Source organism: Gorilla gorilla, chromosome 4 (genome assembly GCF_029281585.2).
Source record: "Gorilla gorilla gorilla isolate KB3781 chromosome 4, NHGRI_mGorGor1-v2.1_pri, whole genome shotgun sequence".
NCBI classification, from domain to species: domain Eukaryota; kingdom Metazoa; phylum Chordata; class Mammalia; order Primates; family Hominidae; genus Gorilla; species Gorilla gorilla.
The window spans coordinates 45,310,008-45,333,809 of NC_073228.2; the positions used below are offsets into that span (position 1 = coordinate 45,310,008).

General features: G+C 48.5%; 1 protein-coding gene across 18 annotated transcripts in view; it reads right to left on the minus strand.

The window, feature by feature from the left end:
* The window catches only part of GOSR2 (golgi SNAP receptor complex member 2), a 45,696-nt gene that overhangs the window by 13,652 nt on the left and 8,242 nt on the right, over window positions 1-23,802 (minus strand). For 9 of the 18 annotated variants that reach the window (XR_002005853.4, XR_010133599.1, XM_055387828.2 and 6 more), the window contains exons 4-6: window positions 22,948-23,080; window positions 19,960-20,100; window positions 16,433-16,538 (exon numbers count right to left, since the gene is read on the minus strand). Coding sequence is in view for 16 of the 18 variants with exons in the window: in XM_055387828.2 (XP_055243803.1) it covers window positions 16,433-16,538; window positions 19,960-20,100; window positions 22,948-23,080 (380 nt within the window). In the remaining 2 variants the exon portion in view is untranslated. Of the gene's footprint in view, window positions 1-13,111; window positions 16,539-19,959; window positions 20,101-22,947; window positions 23,081-23,802 lie in introns of those variants that run through there. The other 9 variants (XM_019026541.4, XM_063705791.1, XM_055387834.2 and 6 more) reach the window with 5 other exon arrangements.

Below are 23,802 nucleotides of genomic sequence, written 5' to 3' on the forward strand. Positions count from 1 at the left end.
TACTGAATGGACAAAAACTGGAAGCATTCCCTTTGAAAACTGGCACAAGACAGGGATGCCCTCTCTCACCACTCCTATTCAACACAGTGTTGGAAGTTCTGGCCAGGGCAATCAGGCAGAAGGAAATAAAGGGTATTCAATTAGGAAAAGAGGAAGTCAAATTGTCCCTGTTTGCAGATGACATGATTGTATATCTAGAAAACCCCATTGTCTCAGCCCAAAATCTCTTTAAGCTGATAAGCAACTTCAGCAAAGTCTCAGGATACAAAATCAATGTGCAAAAATCACAAGCATTCTTATACACCAATAACAGACAAACAGCCAAATCATGAGTGAACTCCCATTCACAATTGCTTCAAAGAGAATAAAATACCTAGGAATCCAATTTACAAGGGATGTGAAGGATGTCTTCAAGGAGAACTACAAACCACTGCTCAATGAAATAAAACAGGACACAAACAAATGGAAGAACATTCCATGCTCATGGGTAGGAAGAATCAATATCATGAAACTGGCCATACTGACCAAGGTAATTTATAGATTCAATGCCATCCCCATCAAGCTACCAATGACTTTCTTCACAGAATTGGAAAAAACTACTTTAAAGTTCATATGGAACCAAAAAAGAGCCTGCATTGCCAAGTCAATCCTAAGCCAAAAGAACAAAGCTGGAGGCATCACGCTACCTGATTTCAAACTATACTACAACACTACAGTAACTAAAACAGCATGGTACTGGCACCAACACAGAGATATAGACCAATGGAACAGAACAGAGCCCTCAGAAATAATGCCGCTTATCTACAACTATCTGATCTTTGACAAACCTGACAAAAACAAGAAATGGGGAAAGGATTCCCTATTTAATAAATGGTGCTGAGAAAACTGGCTAGCCATATGTAGAAAGCTGAAACTGGATCCCTTCCTTACACCTTATACAAAAGTTAATTCAAGATGGATTAAAGACTTACATGTTAGACCTAAAACCATAAAAACCCTAGAAGAAAACCTAGGCAATACCATTCAGGACATAGGCATGGGCAAGGACTCCATGTCTAAAACACCAAAAGCAATGGCAACAAAAGCCAAAATTGACAAATGGGATCTAATCAAACTAAAGAGCTTCTGCACAGCAAAAGAAACTACCATCAGCGTGAACAGGCAACCTACAGAATGGGAGAAAATTTTTGCAATCCACTCATCTGACAAAGGGCTAATATCAAGAATCTACAATGAACTCAAACAAATTTACAAGAAAAAAACAACCCCATCAACAAGTGGGCGAAGGATATGAACAGACACTTCTCAAAAGAAGACATTTATGCAGCCAAGAAACACATGAAGAAATGCTCATCATCACTGGCCATCAGAGAAATGCAAATCAAAACCACAACGAGATACCATCTCACACCAGTTAGAATGGCGATCATTAAAAAGTCAGGAAACAACAGCTGCTGGAGAGAAATAGGAACACTTTTACACTGTTGGCGGGACTGTAAACTAGTTCAACCATTGTGGAAGTCAGTGTGGCAATTCCTCAGGGATCTAGAACTAGAAATACCATTTGACCCAGCCATCCCATTACTGGGTATATACCCAAAGGATTATAAATCATGCTGCTATAAAGACACATGCACACGTATGTTTATTGCGGCACTATTCACAATAGCAAAGACCTGGAACCAACCCAAATGTCCAACAATGATAGACTGGATTAGGAAAATGTGGCACATATACACCATGGAATACTATGCAGCCATAAAAAATGATGAGTTCATGTCCTTTGTAGGGACATGGATGAAGCTGGAAACCATCATTCTCAGCAAACTATTGCAAGGACAAAAAACCAAACACCGCATGTTCTCACTCATAGGTGGGAATTGAACAATGAGAACACGTGGACACAGGAAGGGGAACATCACACACCGGAGACTGTTGTGGGGTGGGGGGAGTGGGGAGGGATAGCATTAGGAGATATACCTAATGCTAAATGACGAGTTAATGGGTGCAGCACACCAACATGGCACATGTATACATATGTAACAAACCTGCACATTGTGTACATGTACCCTAAAACTTACGTAAAATAAAAAAATAAAAAATAATAAAATTTAAAAACAAAAAGAATTTGGGGGGCTCAGAGTCATTTGAATGAATATTGTGGGCCAGCTTTGCATCGAGCATCTTATGTGGGGTATCTTGGGAGAAGAGAACAGAGGCAGGGAAAGACATGGGTTTGGTTTTGTGGAGGTTTGCACTGAGGGGTCTTTCACTGAAAGAGATGGAGATCCAGTGCAAACCAGCTTAAGTAGGAAAAGGATTTATTGATTGGCTCTCCAAATTGGGAAGTTCTGAGGCTTCAGGCATGGCTCAATCCAGGGACTTAACTGATATTGCCATCTCTTTCTCTGTCTCTCTCTCTGTTTTGCTTTCTTCTCGGATCACTTTATTCTCAGGTGGCCTCTCACATAGCTGGAATAAAAGCCTTCAGGTTAAGATGTCTCCATCTCAGCCATCAGTTAAGAGTGGACTAAAGGAGCCATGTTCCTTTTGAAACCCTTTCCCAGAAGTCTCTCCCAGCAACTTCTGCCCATATCTTATTGACCAGAACTGGGTGACCTGACCCCTACCTGCAAGAAAGTCTAGAGGCACAAATATCTTCAACTGGACTTCTTGCTAGATCAACAAAAGCGGTGCGTAGCTAGTGAGAACAGGGGAGGAATGGATGTTGGTCAGGAAACCAGCAGTGTCTATGGGAAATCCAGGGAAGATTCTGATCGGCTCACCGCGCAGTCATGTGGTCACCCCAAACCGACTGCTTTGGGCTGCTGACCCAGTCCTGCATGGACCAGGCCTGCTTCAGGCGCTGACCCTGCTGGAGGAGGCAGCCCTCGCTGAGTCCCGTGGCACAGGTTTTCCACAGGAAGGAGAGACAATGGCACCAGCAGAAGGGGATAAGGATTTGTAGTCCAAAGACGAGATGCTGGGTAGATAAATGACATCCACCCACTATAAGAATTTTCTGGAATAGAAAGAAAATGCACCAAAAAAATAGCTTCACAAAAAATAACAACCCAGCTTCAGGAATCTCCCCCTCTCCCTGATGCAATATATACGAAGTTATATTGCAGGAACCAAATATAGCCACTCTGAGAGGATGCAGAGAAAAACGGTTTAGAAAGGAAGACTTCCTGGTGGGGGTGAACGTGGAGCTGGGCTGTGAGGGAGGTGATGTCTAGGGGGGAGAAGCAGCGAGGCAAACACCCCGAGGGAAAAGCCAGATTTTCTTGCAAGGCTGAAAGGCGGGCAGAGTGGGGGAAGAGAGGGCCCTGTGTGTTCTCCCACCCTGGGCCATTTTTCCTCTCTGAGTGTACCTGGGCCCCAGAAAATTAGAGGTTTCCTTTTCCCCTTGTGTCAGTATCTGACTTTGGGGCAACCCTGTCAGCATTACCCTGGCCTGGGAGGTTGTGCAGAGGGGAACGGGGAAGCTCTCCAATGCTAAGTTCCGGAAGAATGGAGTAGGGTGGCCTCAACATGGGGGCAAAAGAAAGTCCCTGGGAACAAGTTCCTAATCCAATTAGCAGGTGATTATATGGTCGTTTTCAAGGGCTACGCCAGTTAAAAGGCACCTCCCAGGAGGCTCTCTCTGGCAGCTTGACAAGTCACTGCTAAACCTGTGATCTGGAGACGTGGGCTGGCGCGGCAGCTGGGCGAGGAGCCCAGGCTCAGAAAGCTGGAGTGGGAATCTTTAAGGATGAAATTGATGGGTAAGGAGCTTGCTGTTGTCATGGAAATGGGCTCTGGGTGGATGAGCTCTGGTCCAATGGGTAACCTGTGGGGAGAGTGCCACCCCTACCAGACTTCACTGTGGGCGGCCAGCGGGCACCTCTGGAACCCGCCGTTCCAGCCAAGCCTGTGGGCTGCGTCCACCTCTGTCTGCCTCCTCCTAGGGACAGCGTGGTCTGGCAGTGTGTGTGCCAGTTTCTGTCAATAACTGAGGGGTGTGGAGAGATGATGCCCTCAAGCCGGAAAAGCCTTTGGCGTGGCTCCTGCCACCCTGACTTAGCTGTGCCTGGCATGAACATGGTACAGTGACAGGCCATGGGCGTGTAGTTGGGGCGAGGGCCACAGGCTAGTTTAGGACAGCGTGGCATGGTGAGACTGTCCCTGGGCAGCAGCACTGGATTGGGAGTCGGTGACTTCCCCCTCTGACTCCAGAACTCTCATCACCAACTGACTGGGTCACCCTTGGCAAGTCATTCTCCCCCAGAAAGTCCGGCTTGGTGGTCCCCAAGACCACTTCTGGCCCCGCTTTTCCTCTGTTCTGGGATTTGGAACTGGACAGTTTTGATCTCACCAGCCCCATGTCTCAGCCCACTGAACTACCCCACCACAGAAGAGTGCCCCCACACAGACCAGTCCCTGCCCTCTCAAGCCACTGAGCAGGGCCCCGGGCAGGCAGGATGGTGGGGCAGCCCCATCCTGTCGGCCCTTGCTGCTCGGGGTCATCTCCCCCGCTAAGTTCACATGGTGGAAATTCCTGAAGCTCATGGCTGCCCCTGAATGCTCTTGGAGATGGGCCTAATAAGCTGCCTGGTCCAATTACCCTTCCATTTCCAATAGGTGCTATTTTAATTGGGCCTTTCCCTGGGACAAGTGTGAAGGAAAAAGCAATTTGTAGTATGGGCTTTTGGCTCTGGCACTGATCATACACTTAGCAATTTCATCTTCTCCCCCTCCATCTCCTTCTTTTCCCTCCCCTTCTCTCCATCCTCACCCTCCTGGCCCTTTCACTTGCCTCTGCCACCTCCTCAGCTAGCCGCCTCCTCCTCACCTACAAGAGGCAGAGAGTCCACGCTCTCTGGGGACCAGTATGGAGGGAAGAAGACCCGAGAATCCAGCTGGGGGTGAGGGATAGGAACGAGAAGTGACTCAGGGGCTGCTCTCAGCCCCCGTGAACTCTTGCAGAGACATTGAAAAATACTGGAAAGGCAACAACTGAGAAAGAGAATCTCAAGTTCCTATGATATGAAAGTGGGTTCTCCCTGTCTTTATCCCATGCTGCCTCCAGGAGGCCCCACGGCCTCTCTTTGGGATTTGGTTTCCTCTTCAACACACACTGCTCACTCCAATTTCAATCAATATTTATGAAGTGCCTACTGTGTGCAGAGGACCAGGGACTGGAGGAGGGCAGGGACTAATGAGTCTGCTCTTAGGCACCCCGCGTCTGGCCTCAACTTACCTCTGCAGCCTTTCTTCCCTCCTCCACACTGAACCTGAAGCCTGAGCTCCAGCCACAGAATCCTCCTGCCCTTCCCAGAGTACACCCCTTTGCTAGATGACTCCCTCTGCTGAGACCTTCCGCCCAGGCTCCACCTGCTCCAGTCTGACTCATCTGAGATTCAGCTCAAAAGCCTCCTCCAGGGTTCCAGGGTAAGTAGATACTACTTCTGCCATGGCCCTAAGCACTTTGTACCTGTGTGACGGTTTGTGCACTTTATTGCTGCATGCTCATGTATGTCTTCCCAGCTAGACGTGAGCATCATTCAAGGGGAGTGTGGCAGACTGTACTCTCCAAAGATGGCCACCCACCTTGTCAATTCCATCCCACCTGCTCTTCTTAGAATGTGACCCACATTCTTCCCACTGAGAGGCAGCTGGGGGCTTGTGACCATATGGCTTGTGATCACCACGGCCAAAGGAGTATGGCAGAACAGAGGCCCTATGACTTCCGAGGCTTGGTCATAGAATGTACACAGATCCCACCTGCTCTCTCCCTTGGGATACTCACTCTTGGAACTCAGTCACCATGCCCTGAGGAAGCCCTGGTCCCACGGAGAAGCCGTGTGCAGGTGTTCCAGAGGATAGCCCCAGTCCAGGGCTCAGCGACATTGTGTGCCCAGCGACACTGTGTGCCAGCCACATCAGTGAACCTTCAGATGATTCTCCTCCCAGCCTTCAAATCTTCCATCTGAGGCCCCAGACATCACTGAGCAGAGACAGCTATCCCAGCCATGCCTGGTCCCCAGTTCCTATGCTCAGAGGCTGTGAGGTGTAGCAACTGAGAGCTATTGCCGTCAGCCCCTATGTTTTGTGGTGATTTGTTACACAGCAGTGGATCACAATGCAGGTGGGTCATGTCTGTTCTCCAAGGCCCAGTCCCGTGACTGGTACCTGGTGGGTGCTCAGTTCGTAGCTATCGAAAGAATGGATGAATGAACTTTAGCAGGCAACAATTCCAGACTGATCTGTCAATCATCATCCTCATCTTTCCTACATCTTCCCACCATGGTTCCACGCCTCTCAGGGAACCCAGGCAGTCCCGAGCCCAGCCTTAATGATGTCACCGAGCCCTAAATCAACCAGCTCTGCAGGCTGCCCCACATCCACAAGTTCTTACTACTTAAGCTCCTTAGATCAGTATCTAACTCCAGCAGTAAGATCCTGGGATTTCTGGCCCTTGCAGCCCTGCGCATACTCACTGATCCACATGCTTGACTGGCTTTGTCTTCACCACAGTTCTGTGAAGTAGGCCATTATTAGCATTCCCATTTCCCCTACGAGGACACTGAGGCTGGGAGAGAAAGAGGGAGTGAGCAAGTCCTAATAGGTAATGAACTGGAGATTTGAATTCAGGTCTTCTGATGCCGAACACAGGAATACATGTGCAATATCGTATCTTGTAACAAATAAAGTCTGACTGGCAAATACTTGCAGTCCTTTCTTTGGGGATATCAGATCCTTGACTCACAATCACACCAGCTGAATGAAGGGATCAGACCTGGGTCCTATGCAATGCTAGTGAACAACCACAACAAAACCTCAGTTACCATCTTTCTATGTCCTGGGCTGTGCAGTAGGCACTTTACAGGCATGGCAGTATGCACTGGCCACAGCTGCCCTGTGAGATGGGCATTATTCATCTCCAAAAGGTGACAGAACAGAGGCATGGAGAGGTGAGGTGGCTTGCTCAAGGTTCCACAGCTAAAGGGCAGAGCTGATCTTCACACTCCACCTGCTTGACTCCAATCACTAAAGGTCTTCTGTCTCCTGACAAAAATCACTTCTAGGCTGGGCGCGGTGGCTCACGTCTGTAATCCCAGCATTTTGGGAAGGCCAAGGCAGGTGGATCACCTGAGGTCAGGAGATCGAGACCAGCCTGGCCAACATGGTGAAACTCTGTCTCTAGTAAAAACACGAAAAATTAGCCAGGCGTGGTGGCACATGCCTGTAATCCCAGCTACTCAGGAGGCTGAGGCAAGAGAATCGCTTGAACCCGGGAGGCAGAGGTTACGGTGAGCCGAGATTGTGCCATTGCACTCCAGCCTGGGCAACAAGAGTGAAACTCCATCTCAAAAAGAAAAAAAAACTATTTCTAGTGACAGACAAGCTCTCAAATACAGGCACCTTTGCTACCACTTGAGGTAGTTATTATTATTCTCACTATACAGACAGGACGCTGAGGTTTGGGTGATTAGCCCAAGGTCAGGCTGCTAATAAACGGCAAAGTCAGGATTCTAAGCCATGTCTGCCATCCCCATCTCAAACATCATCCCACCACCCCCATCACATTACACTGCACCTAAAAAGATCATGTCCAGGTCTTCCTAGGACAGTGGGGCTTGTCCACACCCACACCAGCCTGACAGCTTCTCCAGCTCTCATCAGTATCTCAGCAGCATGAACATAAGTTGTAGGGAGTTCTGAAGGTGTGTGGCAGTGACAGCCTCTGCCCTGCCTCCGCTTGGTTGGTGGTTTCACCAGATCTGGGGCAGGGTGGGGAGGGAGCAGGGGTAGTTCAGGTTGCCAGGTGCTCCTGGGAGAGAGACTAACAACCCACAGCCCACCACGACCTCTCTCCTGCACACATACACCAAAGAGGAGGCTGCCCTGCTTCCTGAGCAGTAACTCCTGGGGCCACAGAATCTAGGACATGCACAGGGTCCTTCCCCAGCCCTCCTGGTTTCAGAGACAGCTGAGGGTTCCTGCATCCACATTCATGTCAGGGTCCCCTGGCCTTCCTCCACACCCACCTCCAGCTTCACCCTAATACGTCCCTACTCTTTCCACAATCCACTCCAAACCCAGCCTGCTGAGAACCAAGCTCACATGGCTCCCCTGTGGATCTGGCCCCCGTCCCACCTTCCCCAGGGGCAGCGGTCAGTTGCAGCCTCCTCTCACTGCTGGGTGGGCTCTCCACCCTCTGATATCTACCCCACTTGCTTGGCACTTGACTGCTGCCCCGCGACATCTCATAATTTTTGTTTTTTTAAAATTGAAACAGAGTCTCATTTCGTCACCTAGGCTGGAGTGCAGTGGCACAATGTCGGCTCACTGCAACCTCTGCCTCCTGGGTTCAAACAATTCTCATGTCTCAGCCTCCCAAGTAGCTGGGACTACAGGCGCACACCAACTTGCCTGGCTAGTTTTTTGTATATTTAGTAGAGACGGGGTTTCACCATGTTGGCCAGGCTGGTCTCGAACTCCTGGCCTCAGATAATCCACCTGCTTTGGCCTCCCAAAGTGCTGGGATTAAAGGTGGGAGCCACCATGCCCGGCCTCTCATAATTATTAATTGCTTTTCTGTTTAAGGGGTGCAATACTGAGCTTGAGCTATTTCTTTTTTTTTTTTTCCACAAAGGGAATATCCCAGGCCACCTACTTTTTTTTTTTTGAGACGGAGTTTTGCTCTTCTTGCCTAGGCTGGAGTGCAATGGCGTGATCTTGGCTCACTGCAATCTCCGCCTCCCAGGTTCAAGCAATTCTCCTGCCTCAGCCTCCCGAGCAGCTGGGATTACAGGCATGCGTCACGACTCCTGGCATTTTTTTTTTTTTTTTTTTTTGGTATTTTTAGTAGAGATGGGGTTTCTCCATGTTGGTCAGGCTGGTCTCGAACTCCTGACCTCAGGAGATCTGCCCACCTCGGCCTCCCAAAGTGCTGGGATTACAGGCATGAGACACCGCGCCCAGCCTACATTTTTAATTTAAATGTGGTTCCCTCCAAGTGAGTGACGACAGAGAATTGATTCCCAGGTGGCCTAAGGAGGTGGCCACAGCTGCTGTTCTGGAATTCAGCCCTGGAGGCCCTGCCTTCCAAGGGTCTCCCAGGGCCCCTGGATTGAGGTAAGAGAGGCTGCCCTTTGCCACAGGGGAAAAAAGAAATGGTTTCCTGGAAGAAATCACCATGGACACGGAATTTATACCCACTCCATGCACATAGCAACAATAATTTGGACAGCACCCGGCAGCGATCAGGGGTTTATCTCCAGGGTTTTACCTTTTGACATTCACAACCACTTGGTGAGGTCCTGGGGGCAGCAGTGATTATTCTCCCCTCCTACAGAGGTCCCCACTCCCTGAGCTTCTGCCTCAGTCCCTGCACATGCCTGGGGCACAAGAAACTCTTAGAGGAGGCCAGAAGTTGCCAGGAGGTGAGCAGGGCCAAGTGGTCTTGGTTGAAAGAATGTGGATCCTGTTGCTCGGGCTGGAAAGAAGGGAGGAGAACTGCTTCCCTTCTGCATAGCCCACGCCTGTTCCTCTCTGATGAGTTACCACCCAGCAAAGATGCAACTCTGTTTTGAGCTGAATACAGACAGGAAACTGAGGCTGGGGTGATTAAGCCCAAGGTTAGGCTGCTAATAAACAGCAAAGTCAGGATTCTACGCCATGTCTGCCAACCCCATCTCAAACACTCTCCCACCACCCCCATCACACTACGTTGCACCTCAAAAGATCATGGGCAGGTCTTCCTAGGACAGTAGGGCTTGTCTACACCCACACCAGCCTGACAGCTTCTCCAGCTCTCAGTAGCATCTCAGCAGCATGAACTCAGGCCTCTTGAGCAGCAAGTTTCCCAGCTGGAACACGGAGGACAGTGCGTGGAGGATGTGGTGCAGAAGACAGCACATCAGGCCTCAGAGCCCACAGCAGCCAGGGCTGGTTAGAGCTTCCTCCCTCCCCCAGGCCACTCCTGCCCCTCGACTGCTCCCACATCATCTCCTGTCCTTCACACACCCATCACCTCGCCCTCTCACAGAAAGCTCTTCCTGGTTAATGCCTCCACCACAATGGCCGCACTAAACTATCACCCCTCAACCTCGGTTGTTTCACGAGTAGATCTTGTCTTTCCAGCTGAACAGGAATGATACTCCATTGCACCTGGGATGCACTGACAGCCGTGGTTCTCAATCTCGACCTCACAGGAGACTCCTTAGAAAGTTAAAAATTAAGGCCGGCTGCGGTGGCTTATGCCAGTAATCCCAGCACTTTGGGAGGCCAAGGTGGGTGGATCACCTGAAGTCAGGAGTTCGAGACCAGCCTGCCCAACATTGAGAAACCCCATTTCTACTAAAAATACAAAAATTAGCCGGGCGTGGTAGTGGGTGCCTGTAATCCTAGCCACTCCGGAGGCTGAAACAGGAGAATCGCTTGAACCCGGGAGGCAGAGGCTGCAGTGAGCCGAGATTGCACCATTGCACCCCAGCCTGGGCAACAGAATGAGAGGGAAAAAAAAAGAAAGTTAAAAATTAAAAATTCTGAAGCCCAGGCCCCACTGTAGACCAGGTAGCTCGGCATCTCTGGGGAGCAAGGCCCAGAATCGGGACTTCCAAACTCTCTGGGGGACTCCAGGAAGCAGCCCAGGCTGAGGGTCACTGCTTCAGACCTCTGGAATCTGCCAAAAGCACTACGTGACTCGGGCCTCATGTCCACCCCAGAAAGGGACGTGGGACAGGTGTTACCCCCATTCTTAGAAAGCTGAGGCCGAGAGGTGTGTGGCCCGTGGTTGCTGCCAGCAGGGCTGGGACTTGAAGCCAGGCTCTGCATCCTGGGCTCAGCGCTCTTACCACAGCCTCCGGCCGCTGTAACCAGTGCAAACTGCGGAGGGGTGCTTGTCTCCAACTCCTTCCCTCTGCCCTGAAACAGCTAACATTGGCACTGGACACATGCCAGGGCTCTGGAAGACGGAATAAAGATGAATGTCCCCTCTTGTACTGTCAGCCACTGTCTTCTGAGGAGGCTGGAATACTTCCCTCCTGGGCCTGGCCCAGCCTCTGCCAGCTCTCCAGGAGCCACCATGTCACAGATGCCTGGAAGGAAGGGCCAGTGGAACCACACTAATGGAATTGCTAAGCCAGGAGTCAGCCTCCGAGAGCCCCCTCTTCCTAGATACCCTGCATTAGTCACGCCTGTCCTAGCCTTTAGCTTATCTAGGGTGACCATCAGACCGAGGGATCGCCAGGATTCAGGACTTTCAGCTTTAAAACCCAGACAAGTTGGTCACTCTACTTCTCTCTCCCCAGTCCTGAGTGACAGTTTCCCTCACGGGGCCCCATGCCTCTCCTCTTTTACTGCAGTCATTGCTGTTGTTGAGGCCCTGTGAGCACATGGCTCATAGCATCAGTGGCCTTGAACCTTCTGGCTTCCTCCTGGCCTGGCTGCAACAGCTTTGCTGGCCCTGCATGGGGGGTGGGCTCAAGTGCTCTCCTGCGGCCGCTTACCCGATGGCGCCTGCGCCTACTACATGCCCGGGATGCACAAAGGCCCCTGCGGTGAGGAGCAACTCCCATTCCGCAGGAAGCGTGCAGTATGAGGTTGTTTGGAGGGGAGGGGCAGGCTTCTTGGAGGTGTCATGGGATTGCGGGGGTGTCTGTGGCACATCTGAGAGGAAACATCTTGTGCAAAGGTGCAGCTGTACTGAGTGTGTGGCATGTTCTGAGAAGACCAAGCAGTTCAGGGAAGACGGAGCACCAGGCAGGGGTGGTGGGGAGGGCTGGGGGCTGCACTGCAGGGGCAGCGAAGAGCTGGCCTGTCACATCAAGGTGCTTTACTCAGCAGAGAGGTGTCAGTTAATGAGGGGCACCCAATGGCCACAAGGGATCTGGCTCCTTCCGATCCAGAGGGAGAATCAGGCTTCCATCCCTGCCCCTAGTTGGTCTCTGCAAGTGCTTCCCGCGGTGCGGCCAGGGGAAGTGCATGGGGGACGGGCTAGCCTTGGGTTGACGTTCTTGTATTAGAGCCATCGGCTCCCTACCCCTGGGCATTACAATCGCCTTGGGCAACTCCCAATGCCCCGGCTGCACTCCAGGCCAATTAATAAGAGGGTGAATGGAAGACCCACACATGGGTTTTTAAAGCTCCCGAGGGAATTCCAATGCAGAGCCAAGATTGGGAACCCTGTGCTAGAGGGACATGGGGATGAGGCGGGGAGGGATGGCTCACAGAGGCTCCATGGCGGGGAACTTACCAACAGCACTTGGGGGCCCAGCACCCCTGAACACTCCTCTCCCATGTGCCTTCCATATGAAATGAAAAGGACACAGAAAATGGGGAAGGAATGACACTTTCCTTTCTCAGCTTCTAAGTACAGCAGGCCTAAGGCAGTGTGTTCAGGGCCCACTAGCCACAGATAGGGCTATGCCGCCCCCTAGGGGCAAGGCCCGAGGACAGCTTTCACTTCAGATTCCCTCTCCTTCCAGTTAGGAAATTATTTCCCAACAGGGAACTTGCCCTATACTATCTGAAGGGTCTGCAGCAAACACCTTATAGCTCTATACTCCACGCCAGCAGGCTGCACCGTCTCAGTCCCCTGCACACCTCTCAATCCCCCCAGACCCCAGCAGAGCACCCCACGAGAAGTGTGGGAGATTAAGTGGGCCCATGGTTCCAAGCTGGATGAGGGGCCAGCTCCTCTCGGACTCCTGTGGGGCCTTCAGAGTCACCACAGCTCAGCCCCTTGTCTGCATAATGAGGATAAATGATGGAGAACATAAGTGAGAGGGTTTCAGATTGGCAGGGATGGAGCCAGGAAAATCCCTGTCTGACCTCCGTGAGGCCTACAGGCAAGCTGTTTATGAAGGGCCTCGGCTTTCCCTTGAGAAAATGTCACCCCCCGGTTGAGACAGTAACAAATGATGTTTCTTTCTTTGCTTTGGCTACTGGAGCTGAAAGTCAAATTAGGGTTCCCCAAACATTTCTTAGGGTGTTACAACGTTTGAGTTCCTTGTCCTGATGTCAACATTCTACACTGACTTGATTTGTTCTTGTGCCTCACTTCTTTGTATCTGTTTCAGTTATTTCCTCAAAGTCTCCTCAAATCTTTTTTGGATTAAGGTAGGATATAAACAGTAAGAATTTATTTTGGACTTAACAAGTTTTGCTCTTTACACCAATGTGATCATCTTTGAGACAGAAGCTTTCTGTCTAGGAGACAGTGGTTCCAAAATACACACATCAGAATCACCTTAGAGGCCAGGTACAGTGGCTAACACCTGTAACCCTAGAACTTTGGGAGGCCGAAGCAGGCAGATCACTTGAGGCCAGGAGTTTAAGACCAATCTGGTCAACACAGTAAAACCCTGTCTGTACTAAAAAATACAAAAAAAAAAAAAAAAAAATTAGCCAGACATGGTGGTGCACACTTGTAGTTCCAGCTACTCAGGAGGCTGAGGTATGAGGATCACCTGAACCCAGGAGGCAGAGGATGCAGTGAGCCAAGATTGCGCCACTGCACTCCAGCCTGGGTGACAGAGCGAGACTGTCTCAAAAATAAAAAATAAAATAAAATCACCTTAGAGATTTTAAAAAGGTTCTAATTCAGATCTGGGGTAGGCCCCAAGAATATGTAATTTTAAAAAGCTTCCCCACTGCTTCTGAAGCAGCCAGCCCAGCCCCTGGCCATGGAGCAGTGTTTGAGAATCTCTGGCCTAGAAACATAAAAAAAGGGGGCCATTAGTTATAAAAATGAATATCGAATTCCTTTACAAAATGTGATTTTCTAAATAAAATAAACCTCAACTTTATTCAGCTGATGTGCTTCCAAAACAATGGGTGTAAATCCAAATGTGCAAATCAAACCCATTCAAATTCATCAGGGCAAAGGGTGTACAGAACCCCGCAGTGAAGTCTAAAAAATCAAGACTCCTCTAACTTACTTGGTCTTGGAGTTTGGCTTTTCTTAACAGTGGTCCCCCTGAAGTAAATGTCCATGTAATAAAGAGATCTCAAGTTCTTCTTGATAACCCACCTGTTTTAAATCACAATAGGCACACCAAACTCATGTACAAGGTCACAGAGGCTGGCTACTGGAGTTTCTTGCATCAGCTCGACCTAAGAATTCACCCCCGCCTCCACTAGAGGGTGGTCCTTCCCTGGCCTGGACCCTTCCCTACAGAGGCGGTGGAGAGAGTCACACTGTTAGGACAAGGTCTATTTTTCACCAGGCACTGAAAGCAGATGTGTGAAGAGAAGTGGTCATGTGACAACATGCAGTCTCAATGCCCCTGGGTGTCCAGACACACTGGCTGCTGTCCACCAGCCGCAGGTGGTAAAGACCCAAAAACCACCTCTGCAGTTTTTATTCCAAACTAGAGGACTGGCTCTGAAGGTGCAGCATGAGAGTTCATCAAAGCCAACCACTGTCAAGTGTGGAAAGCACTGGTGCACACCACGAAAAGATGTCCTATCAGTCCACACATGATGGATGCGGGGACTTCTGCCTCCCAGAGTTCAAGAACAAATGGCTCAGCTGCTCCCTGCAGACCTTCCTCCAAAGTGTGCTGTCTGGCAGGATCCTTGGGTGCCTGGGGGACAGGACAGCCTTGCCGTCGCAGTCTCAGAACCCATTTTATGGATTACCAAAAGCCCCGCACTAGGTCCCTGGCACCGCAGCAGTGCTGGGTGTAATGGAAATGTCAATGTGCCTCCCCAGAGTTAGACAGATCTAGGTCTAAAGATGCTGCAATCCCCCAGTCCACCCTCCAGTCACTGCTTTAACTCTGGCAGGGCCCCAACCCATTTTAGGAGTCACAGATCGCTCCTTCCTTGGAAACCTAGGGCCCATTTGGCCCGGAGGGGTAGGAACAATGGAGATCTCCTCCAACCGAAAGTGTGAAATTAGCATCCAGGAAACTCAGTTAATCTGTGACAATTAAGAAAACTTACCAAAGGGGAGCTATGCCACAGAGGTGCCTGAAAGGACCAACATGACTACAGAGCAGCGGGGAGGGGAACAAGGGAGGTGAAGAGGAACACAGAAAGGAAGGGAAATAAGACAGAAGACAGTTCAAGCAACAAGAAACTAACAGAGCAGGTAGGGCAGGACAACCAAAGGTGGGGTTAATACTGAGCCGGTTTCCAGATCTGAAGGATTCTGAGTGTCATTTTATGTCTTGCCATGAAGCTGCTGTGCCCAGGGCTGGGAGGCCTGTGGTAAATGAGAACATACACTAACCAGGTCTTTCCGAGACTTTCAGTGATTCATCACATTAGATGGACTTCAGGACAGACTGGCCTTTATACTAAATTCCACAATATACCTGGTATTAGTACAGCCTGAGTCCAGGGCTGGTCACAGAAGGAAAAAGGTTGTAGTCCCTGAAAACAGAGTGTTACAAGGACATACACACTACAGATGTCTCCACGGTGGGATGTGCCCACACTGGCTGGGCAAAATGAGGGCCTGGCTGGCAGGTGCTAATATATTTCAGGGAAGAGAAGGGAACCAAAGAATTAGAGATACTAAAACTAGAGCTGAGACTGTAATTGGAAAATCACAAATCTTTGCCTACAGCTACTTTCTAAGGGGCAAAGGCCCACAAAGCCTGGGCGCAGGTGCCAAGCCACAGTCTCTGAACCTTAAAAGCCAACCACTCTATTAACAACTAGAAAAAATCAGTGACTAGGGTCAAGACTGAACACTCCCGGGAAATAACACTGGCCTCACTTTAGAAAAGAGAAACACCCAGCTGTAGTGTGGAAAATCTTACTTGTTATCGGCAATAGCACTACATCTTGTTTCCCCCCCTAGGTAGCTGCTTCCAGGGAATGGTGACAAGTATTGGCAGTCAGTCATCTACATGTCACTGGGGCACGGGGGAGGGTGGCCAGGAGCACGAGGATGTGAATCGACCTACTATTTAATATAATGGCTGTGAGAAAAGGCTTCTTTCCTTTCCTTTCCACTTTTGCTCCACCCTATCAGGAGCCACAAAGGCCTGATGGTGACAAGGTGTGAACCGTGTGGACAGTCCTGCACACAGGGCTCACTGTGGACACCTTCCCAGGGCACGCATCAGCTGTGTGAACAAAGCCACCAAAGCCATTCTTTCCCTCCCCCAGTGAGAGCGAGAGTGAGAGAGACAGACCCGAGACTTCTTTCATTTCCTAAGCACCGCGCATGGTGGTGGCACTAGCTCCCCCTCCAAGATGTCACAGAAAACAGAGCAGGTTGGAAATTAGACCACAATCACTCCCAAGTGTCTTCACAGTTCAGACAGGCAAACATTTCAAAAGGCGGCCTCTGGGCCCCCCTCTCTCTTTCACACACACACACACTTGCAGGCTGTGGGAATGCTGTTCAGCCACTGAGCGTGGCTGGCTCATGTCAGGTACTGCACCACGAGGAACATGACCACACAGGTCAGCAGCATCCCACCTATCATAAAGTACTTGTCCTGGAAAGCCCGCTTCTCGATGAGCCGCATCACTGTGTTGGACAAGCCCAGCATGTTGGCAATGTCAAGGATCTTCTTCTGAGTCCCCTGGGGCAGAAGAGAACAGAAAAAAAAAACAAACATCAAGTCGCTTTACCAAGAGTGGGTGAATGGCATCAGGAGATGGAGCTTTGCCAACAGACATTCTCTTGGTCATGCCCAGAATACACAGAAAGCAATATCAGCCAGAAATAGAGCCACTCTCATGTCGTCGACTGATTTTTGATCAAGGTACCACAGCAATGCTAAGTGGAAAGAAAAGTCTTTTCCACAAATGGTGCTGGAACGACTGGCTATATAATATCACAGATATGTATTTTATATATATGTATCTAACAGATATGTGTGCAAAAATTGAACCTCAATTCACATTATACATAAAAATTAATTTGAGATGGGTCATAGAATTAAACATAAAAGCTAAAGCCACAATTAAAGCTTCTAGAAAAAAACACAGGAGAATATCTAAAAACTGCAAACAGGCCAGGCGCAGGGACTCATCCCTGTAATCCCAGCACTCTGGGAGGGGTGGGTGGGAGGATTACTTTAGGCCAGGATTTCGAGATCAGCCTGGGCACGTAGTGAAGACCCCTTCTCTACAAAAAAAATTAGCCAGGTGTGGTGGTGTGCACCTGTGGTTCTAGCTACTTGCGAGGCTAAGGTGACAGAACCACTTGAGCCCAGGAGTTCGAGGCTGCAGTAAGCCAAGATCACACCACTGCACTCCAGCCTGGGTGGCAGAGGGAGGCCCTGTCTCAAAAAATACATAAATACATACTGAAAACAATGGTGTCACTAATCACAAGATGAATGAACAAACTATGGTAAACCTGTACCAATGGAATACTGCTTTGCAATAAAAAGTACCTGACTACCAACATGGAATTAAATAGGTAACAATATGAATGAACCTTGGAAACATACTGGGAGGAAGAAGCCACATAAAAAAGAGTAGCATGAATACCTTTATATGAAGTTCAATAACAAGAAAACCTCATCTATGGTGAAATAAATCACAACAGTGGCTGCCTGGGGCAGAGGGGTCAACTGACTGGGAAGGGGTACGAGGGATCTTTCAGAGGTGAAATGGTCCGGGCCTTGATGGGAGTGTGAGTTACAAAGGCTGATACAATTGCCCAAATTCACTGAATTGTAAAAATATGATCTGTATACCTTACTGTCTGTAAATTATATCTCAACAAAAATACTTAAAATTAGAATATTTTATACTATAAAAAGAAGGCAACATCAAAAAACTTGTCCTCGGCTCTCTAGTTCCAATAATCATTGATACCAACCTATGTACTTTGTAGAGTACAATCTTTGAGGTTTCTTCTGAGTACAATGGGTGGGTCAAGTCCATATTTACAAGAGGGTCTCAAGTGGGAAAGATGGAAAGACACCAACACAATGACCTAAAACCCTTCTATAGATGGCATCACCCACCACCAAAACAAAAGGGCATTTTATTCCTAAACCAACAACCCAAACCATCCAGCCTGTCCTTCCCTACTGCTTTCTAATTTTCAGCTTAAAGCACATTCAATTTCTTAGTAAGAAACAAGTATAAGTGAATGCCGGGGCAGACCCCAAGTCACTCAGCACATATCACCCACTGCAACTTGTATGCATGGCATCTAACCTCATGCCCCATATCCTTTTTTTTTTTTTTTTAATAAATACACATTAATGAGCAACTGAGAGAAACAAGGAAAGTGAGATCAACATTAGGCATCATGGACAGGAATCCAAAATCTACATTCTGCCCAGAAAGCAATTAAGAAGCCTCAGCCAGAGAAATTACAAGTCAAACTTCATTGCCATCAGAGATCAGAGAAATGTATTTGTATTTTTTTTTCCCCAAGATAGTGACAATACAATCAGACTCTTGCTAAAGTCCTGCTTAGCTCTGAACACACAGATTATTTCATCACTGTATGAGGCTAAGGATCAACCTTCTAAATCACTTGAAAATGACCATAAATTTCAAAAAATGTATTCATTTTCAGCCACAAATTGGCCCCAGTCATCAGAGTGCTTCAGCCTAGCCCCTTCATGCCCTCTCCTATGTTCCTTTTGAATGGTGTAGGTGGAAAATCCCCTGACGGAGGCAGGGTGTGAGGCAGGTGGAGGGAATCAAGAGACAAACACCAGGTAGCCACAGGTGTGCAGAGGAAAGTTAGAAACCTCAAGTCTCAACCCCCAGCCACCTCACAGCCTTCACCTCTGGTATCAGTGTGGGTGGCAAGAGGTGTGCTGATGCCCCAGCGCTGCCAGACTTGAGTGGGAAGCTAGCATGTGCCTTTAACAGGACGCTCTAACCCCCACTGGCTCTTCATCAGTGTGACATGGAGTTTGGTCCTAAAAGGCCTCTACTGTTTTTCTGAGATATGAAAAGGAGAGTAGCAGTTTTCTAAAGAAAGGGCAGACTAATCAACATGTATCAGTTCAGGTCACCACAGGTGGCTCTCATGAAAGGGGAGCGCCCAGCAGGCTGCTGCAGACCACCCTTCCAGGCCATCTGAGACACTGCAACTGTCAGCAGGAGGTGTCACTTGCAGCTTGCCTGACCCTCTCCCCCGTAGAGATGGCAGGGACTGTTCAGAAACGTACTGAAGTCCTGTGGAGCTGACAGACTCAACATGATCCAACAAAAACTAAGATAAAGCTCACACTTCCGAGTGACTGTTTCTCACAGCTCAGTGGCTGGGAGTGCTTCATTCACAGGGGACCACACCCTGATAACAGACAGAACCCACGCCCTATTATCCATCAGGGTTGATACAGGAAAAGGGCAGAGGCTGAAACATCATGACTGACATCAGAGTCTGTGTAATGTTTCTGTAAACCACTCCCAGGGGCTGGAGTCTCAGCAGTGCCAACTGGTCAGGGCTTCTAGGAATACCTAAGGCTAGGGAGTGAAGAGTCGCTGGGATCACCAGCACGGGCTTTAGAAGCTCTAGAAGCTTCTAAAGCTCTAATCTACTGCAAACAACCAGGCAGCCCTAACACTGCACAGTGGGGATTCAGTTACTGAAATACAAAAGGTTTTAGTTATAAGGCAGTCCACAGTAGGGGTCCTAAGGGAAAGCCACCTTAAAGCGAGGTACCAAAGGACAGCCACGTCTTCATTCTTCCAAGAGTAGATTCTGTAATACAATTTCTCAGCCTGTGATTGGACCCCTCGTAGTAGCACTCACTTTCATGATAAGTTCAGTAAATGGGAAAAGACCTGGATCCTAAGAGAGGCCACTTCATGGTTTGTTTCAAGCACTGGCAAAGGAACTGGGTACTTTCAGGCTCACAATAACTCAACTCCAACAGAAAGGACCCCAAACTCAAGGGCTCTGTCTTGTCATCAAAATATCACAATTTGAGGACACATAATCAAAATATAAACACAGTTACTAAACTGTTGGATGAGGCTAAAACAAGAGGCCTTCTCTCTGTCCCCCAGCAGGGACCCCACCTTCAAGGTCAGTCTCTGGGTCCTCAGTCCATCTAAAATATTGTGCCCATCTAAAATGAGGTCATCCATGCCGTTGTGAACTTTCTGGAGGGAGGAGTTAAACTGCAGTGATTCGTCCATTGGTATGGTGGTGTCAGAGTCCTGTGAAAGAAACACAGGCACTTGATTAACTTTGCTTATCAGTCAGTTCCTGGGGTCTGACTGCTCTGTCTTTTGGCCAAGGCCAAGCCAGAACAGCCGGAGGGGCTGGTGAAAGAATCAGCGGACCCTAATGGATAAGAAAAAGCCAAGCAAAGGCCTGGGGTGGCCTCTGTCCACACAGAAGAGGAACTTCCTCAGATCTGTCACTCTCCAAATGAGTTCCACTCCACAAGTATCGTTCATTCCAACGATACTTGTCTCTGTATCATGATCTCCTCTTAGGAAAAGCTATTCCTTCAAGACCTCATTGGGTGTCTCCTAAAGGCTTTCTCTGACTACTCACTAACCTAGCTTGTTCCAAATGTTCCTTTCCATGGCTTCCCCTTAATGCAGTGTTAAATGTTTGCTCGTGTCCTTTAGCTATTTTATCTATAGTTTACCTCTCCAAGTAGACTGAGAGTTAACTAAGGATAGAGGAGGCTGTGCTTCTGCATTTTCTTTTTTTTTGAGACAGGGTTTCCCTCTGTCACCCAGGGTGGAGTGCAGTGGTGCGATCTCAGCTCACTGCAACCTTAGCTTCCTGGACTCAAACAATTCTCCCACCTCAGCCTTCTGAGTAGCTGGGACCATAGGTGCATGCTACCATGCCCAGCTTTTTTCTTTCTTTCTTTCTCTTTTTTGTATTTTTGGTAGAGACAGGGTTTCACCATGTTGCTCAGGCTGGTCTCCAACTCCTGTGCTCAAGGAATCTGTCCACAGGCCTCCCCATTTTATAGATGAAAAAATGCCCAGAGAGGTAGAATAACTTGTCCAAGATCACACAGCTGGAAGCGTGTCCAGTGATCACACAGCTGGAAGTGTGTCCAGTGATCACAGAGCTGGAAGTCCAGTGGAGCTGGGAATGTGGGTACTGAGCGCAGGGCCTGCCCTGTTACCCACACTATAGAGGGAAACACCAACGCCCATCCTGGTGGCTCTACTTTTGCTCTGAAAGTGGACTATAGGCAGGAGCCAAGTCCTCGCCAGCTGTGAGAACATTCCCTTCTCTTTTCTGCCAATCACAAGCTCTCCTGCCAAGTAGTGCTGGGGTTTGTTTCGTGGTTTTTTTTTTTTTGAGACAGGCTCTCACTCTGTCACCCAGGATAGAGAGCAGCCTTGACCTACCAGGCTTAAGTGATCTTCTCACCTCAGGCTCCAGAGAGTAGTTGGGACCACAGGCTCACGCCACCACGCCCGGCTAATTTTTATATTTTTTTGTAGAGACAATGTCTCACCATGTCACCCAGGATGGTGAACTCCTGAACAATCCGCTGCCTTGGTCTCCCAAAGTGCTGGGGTCACAGGCGTGTGTCATTGTGCCCTGCTCCACTAGTGCTGTTTTTACCACCTAAATTCCAGTTTCAATTGTCCAAAAAGGTTATGCCACTGTTTCTTTGCTGCTCAGATTTGGAATCATTTTGCACATACGTGTTTTCAACTGCCCCTGCTAACAGGGGAGCTCCTCACAAATAGGCGTCAGGTCTTTTAATTTCATCATGTACTTTACTCCTAGTGCCTGAATTAACTAGTTTTCTGCATGCAGCTAATGCCCAGTGTGTCAGAAAATGCTGGCGTTTGAAAGACTCAGAGACTTCTCTTCAGTAATTTGACAAGCACTTATGAAATGCCATTCACATACAAATCTTTCTTACCCTCCCATCTAAAACAGTATGGCTGATGGGCCATTATCTCTCAGAAAAATGTATTATAGCTCCATATGGTAGAATGACCAGGAAGAAGTTTCATCTGGCAAGTCAATGTTTATTAAGAACTGACGGTGTGCACAGCATCACACCAGGCTGGCAAAAAACAAAATAATCCTAAGCGATCATCCTTGGCCTAAAAAAGGCCTGAATACTACATTATAACGATCTAAAATCCAAACATCTTTTAGTGTGTCTTATAGTTCATTAAATTTTTGAACTGTTAAACACTGTGACTTGACTGCTTAGTCTGGGGAAGCAAAAACTATGTTGGCACAGCCTGAAACACTTGGGAAAATTTATTGCAAAGCAAGGATGCAGCATTGAGGGTTAAACAGCTACAAAGCAGGAAATGATGTGAATTTTAACAACTGGCTTAGAAAGCTAACATCTCTTTAGAAAATAATCCTCTGTAAAAAAACAAAATACAAAAAGCCAAAGCACACTTCATTTAGTGGAATATATTATGCAGGACACAGAAAAGGCCAGTATGTTCTACAGCCATGTGCAGGAAATGATCTGGTTAAGACTAAAGGGCAGGGACAATGGGTTCTGAAAAATCAAACATGCAAACCAACACACTTTCAGACAGACTCAGGCAAGCAGTCCATCTAACCCTAAACATCTGTTAACAAATTCCTCCAAATTGCTGCTCAGACTAGGGGCAAAAACATCTTAATGCACCTGACACTGGAGCCACACACATACTCAGCACAATGGCAACTGCCCGCAGGCAGCTTTGAAATGCTGCCTTCTCTACAAATGGCCTAAGTTCTAATCATCTGTCTCTATCTGATCAGAAAAACGTTTCCACCATGTGAACTTCCACCTTTCTGTCTCAGACCAGCCCAACCAGGTAATTTTCACCTCTGCCTATTCCCCTTCAATTTAACTGCTTCCTCTTCAGGTTTTTGTCTTAGAAAAAGGGATTCTCTGTCTAGGTCTAGTCTCTGTGGCAATGCACAAAGTTCCTGTCATTTCCAGTTGGTTTCCTCATCATCAGTCTTCTTCAGACACCCCCAAAACAGATGGCGCTCAGAGATCTGAACTCCAGCCCCCACGATCTGTCAAGTGCAGGCCGACCCTCACCGCGGGCCTGGCTTACGTTAGCGGTGAAGGTTCGAGACAGAAGCTCTTCTCGCTGTCTCTCCTGCTGCTCCCTTGCATGGCGCCGATGCTGGAAGTTTCTGAGCGCAGTCTGCAGGTGCTGGACATCATACTTTAACTGGTCAACCCGACTGGAATTGATGGAGAGAGAGATTAAATTCCAGGAACTCAGGGCAGCAGAATCTGAGGGGGCCAGGCTTTGTACTGAGGAAAGATGGCGTTTCCTTACTTCTCCCTACACCACCCCACACTATACCCCCTCACCACAAGATCTAATTTTGATCAACGATGTTGAAAGTCAAGAAGAAACCTGTGGTTAAAGTGAGATGGTAGCACACAAGATTCTGGCAGCTTGACTTCAGAATCTGTTGCTCTCTGATTCTGGATGCATGACAGAGAACAGGGGACAGGAAGCAGGCTCACTGACCTCTTCTTGACCTTCTATGGATTATATGGCTCTCCTGGAAGAAGCCCAAGGGCATCTTTGAGGTAAAGCATCCACAAAGTTTCATAAAACTTTTGGAAACAGGCGCTGGGGGTGGAGGCGGCAAGGGTGGTTTCATTTTAATTTCATGCTGGAGTATCAAACATTAGATCAGCATTTCATTATGGGTGGACTGATTGAAGTGATTTTTCATTTCAACCCAAGAAGAACCCAGCAGGAACCAAAGAGCAGAACAAAACTCCATGGCAACATTAGGCTTCAGGTGGCTATGGATCTAGTCAAAAAACAGAACTGGAGGCAAAATTTCAAAATGACACCAAAGAGGTAAGGGGTCACAAGGTTTCTGAGTCACAAACCTCACAGGCTATTTATTTTGAGGGGCATCACTCAGATAGAACTGTGCCCTTT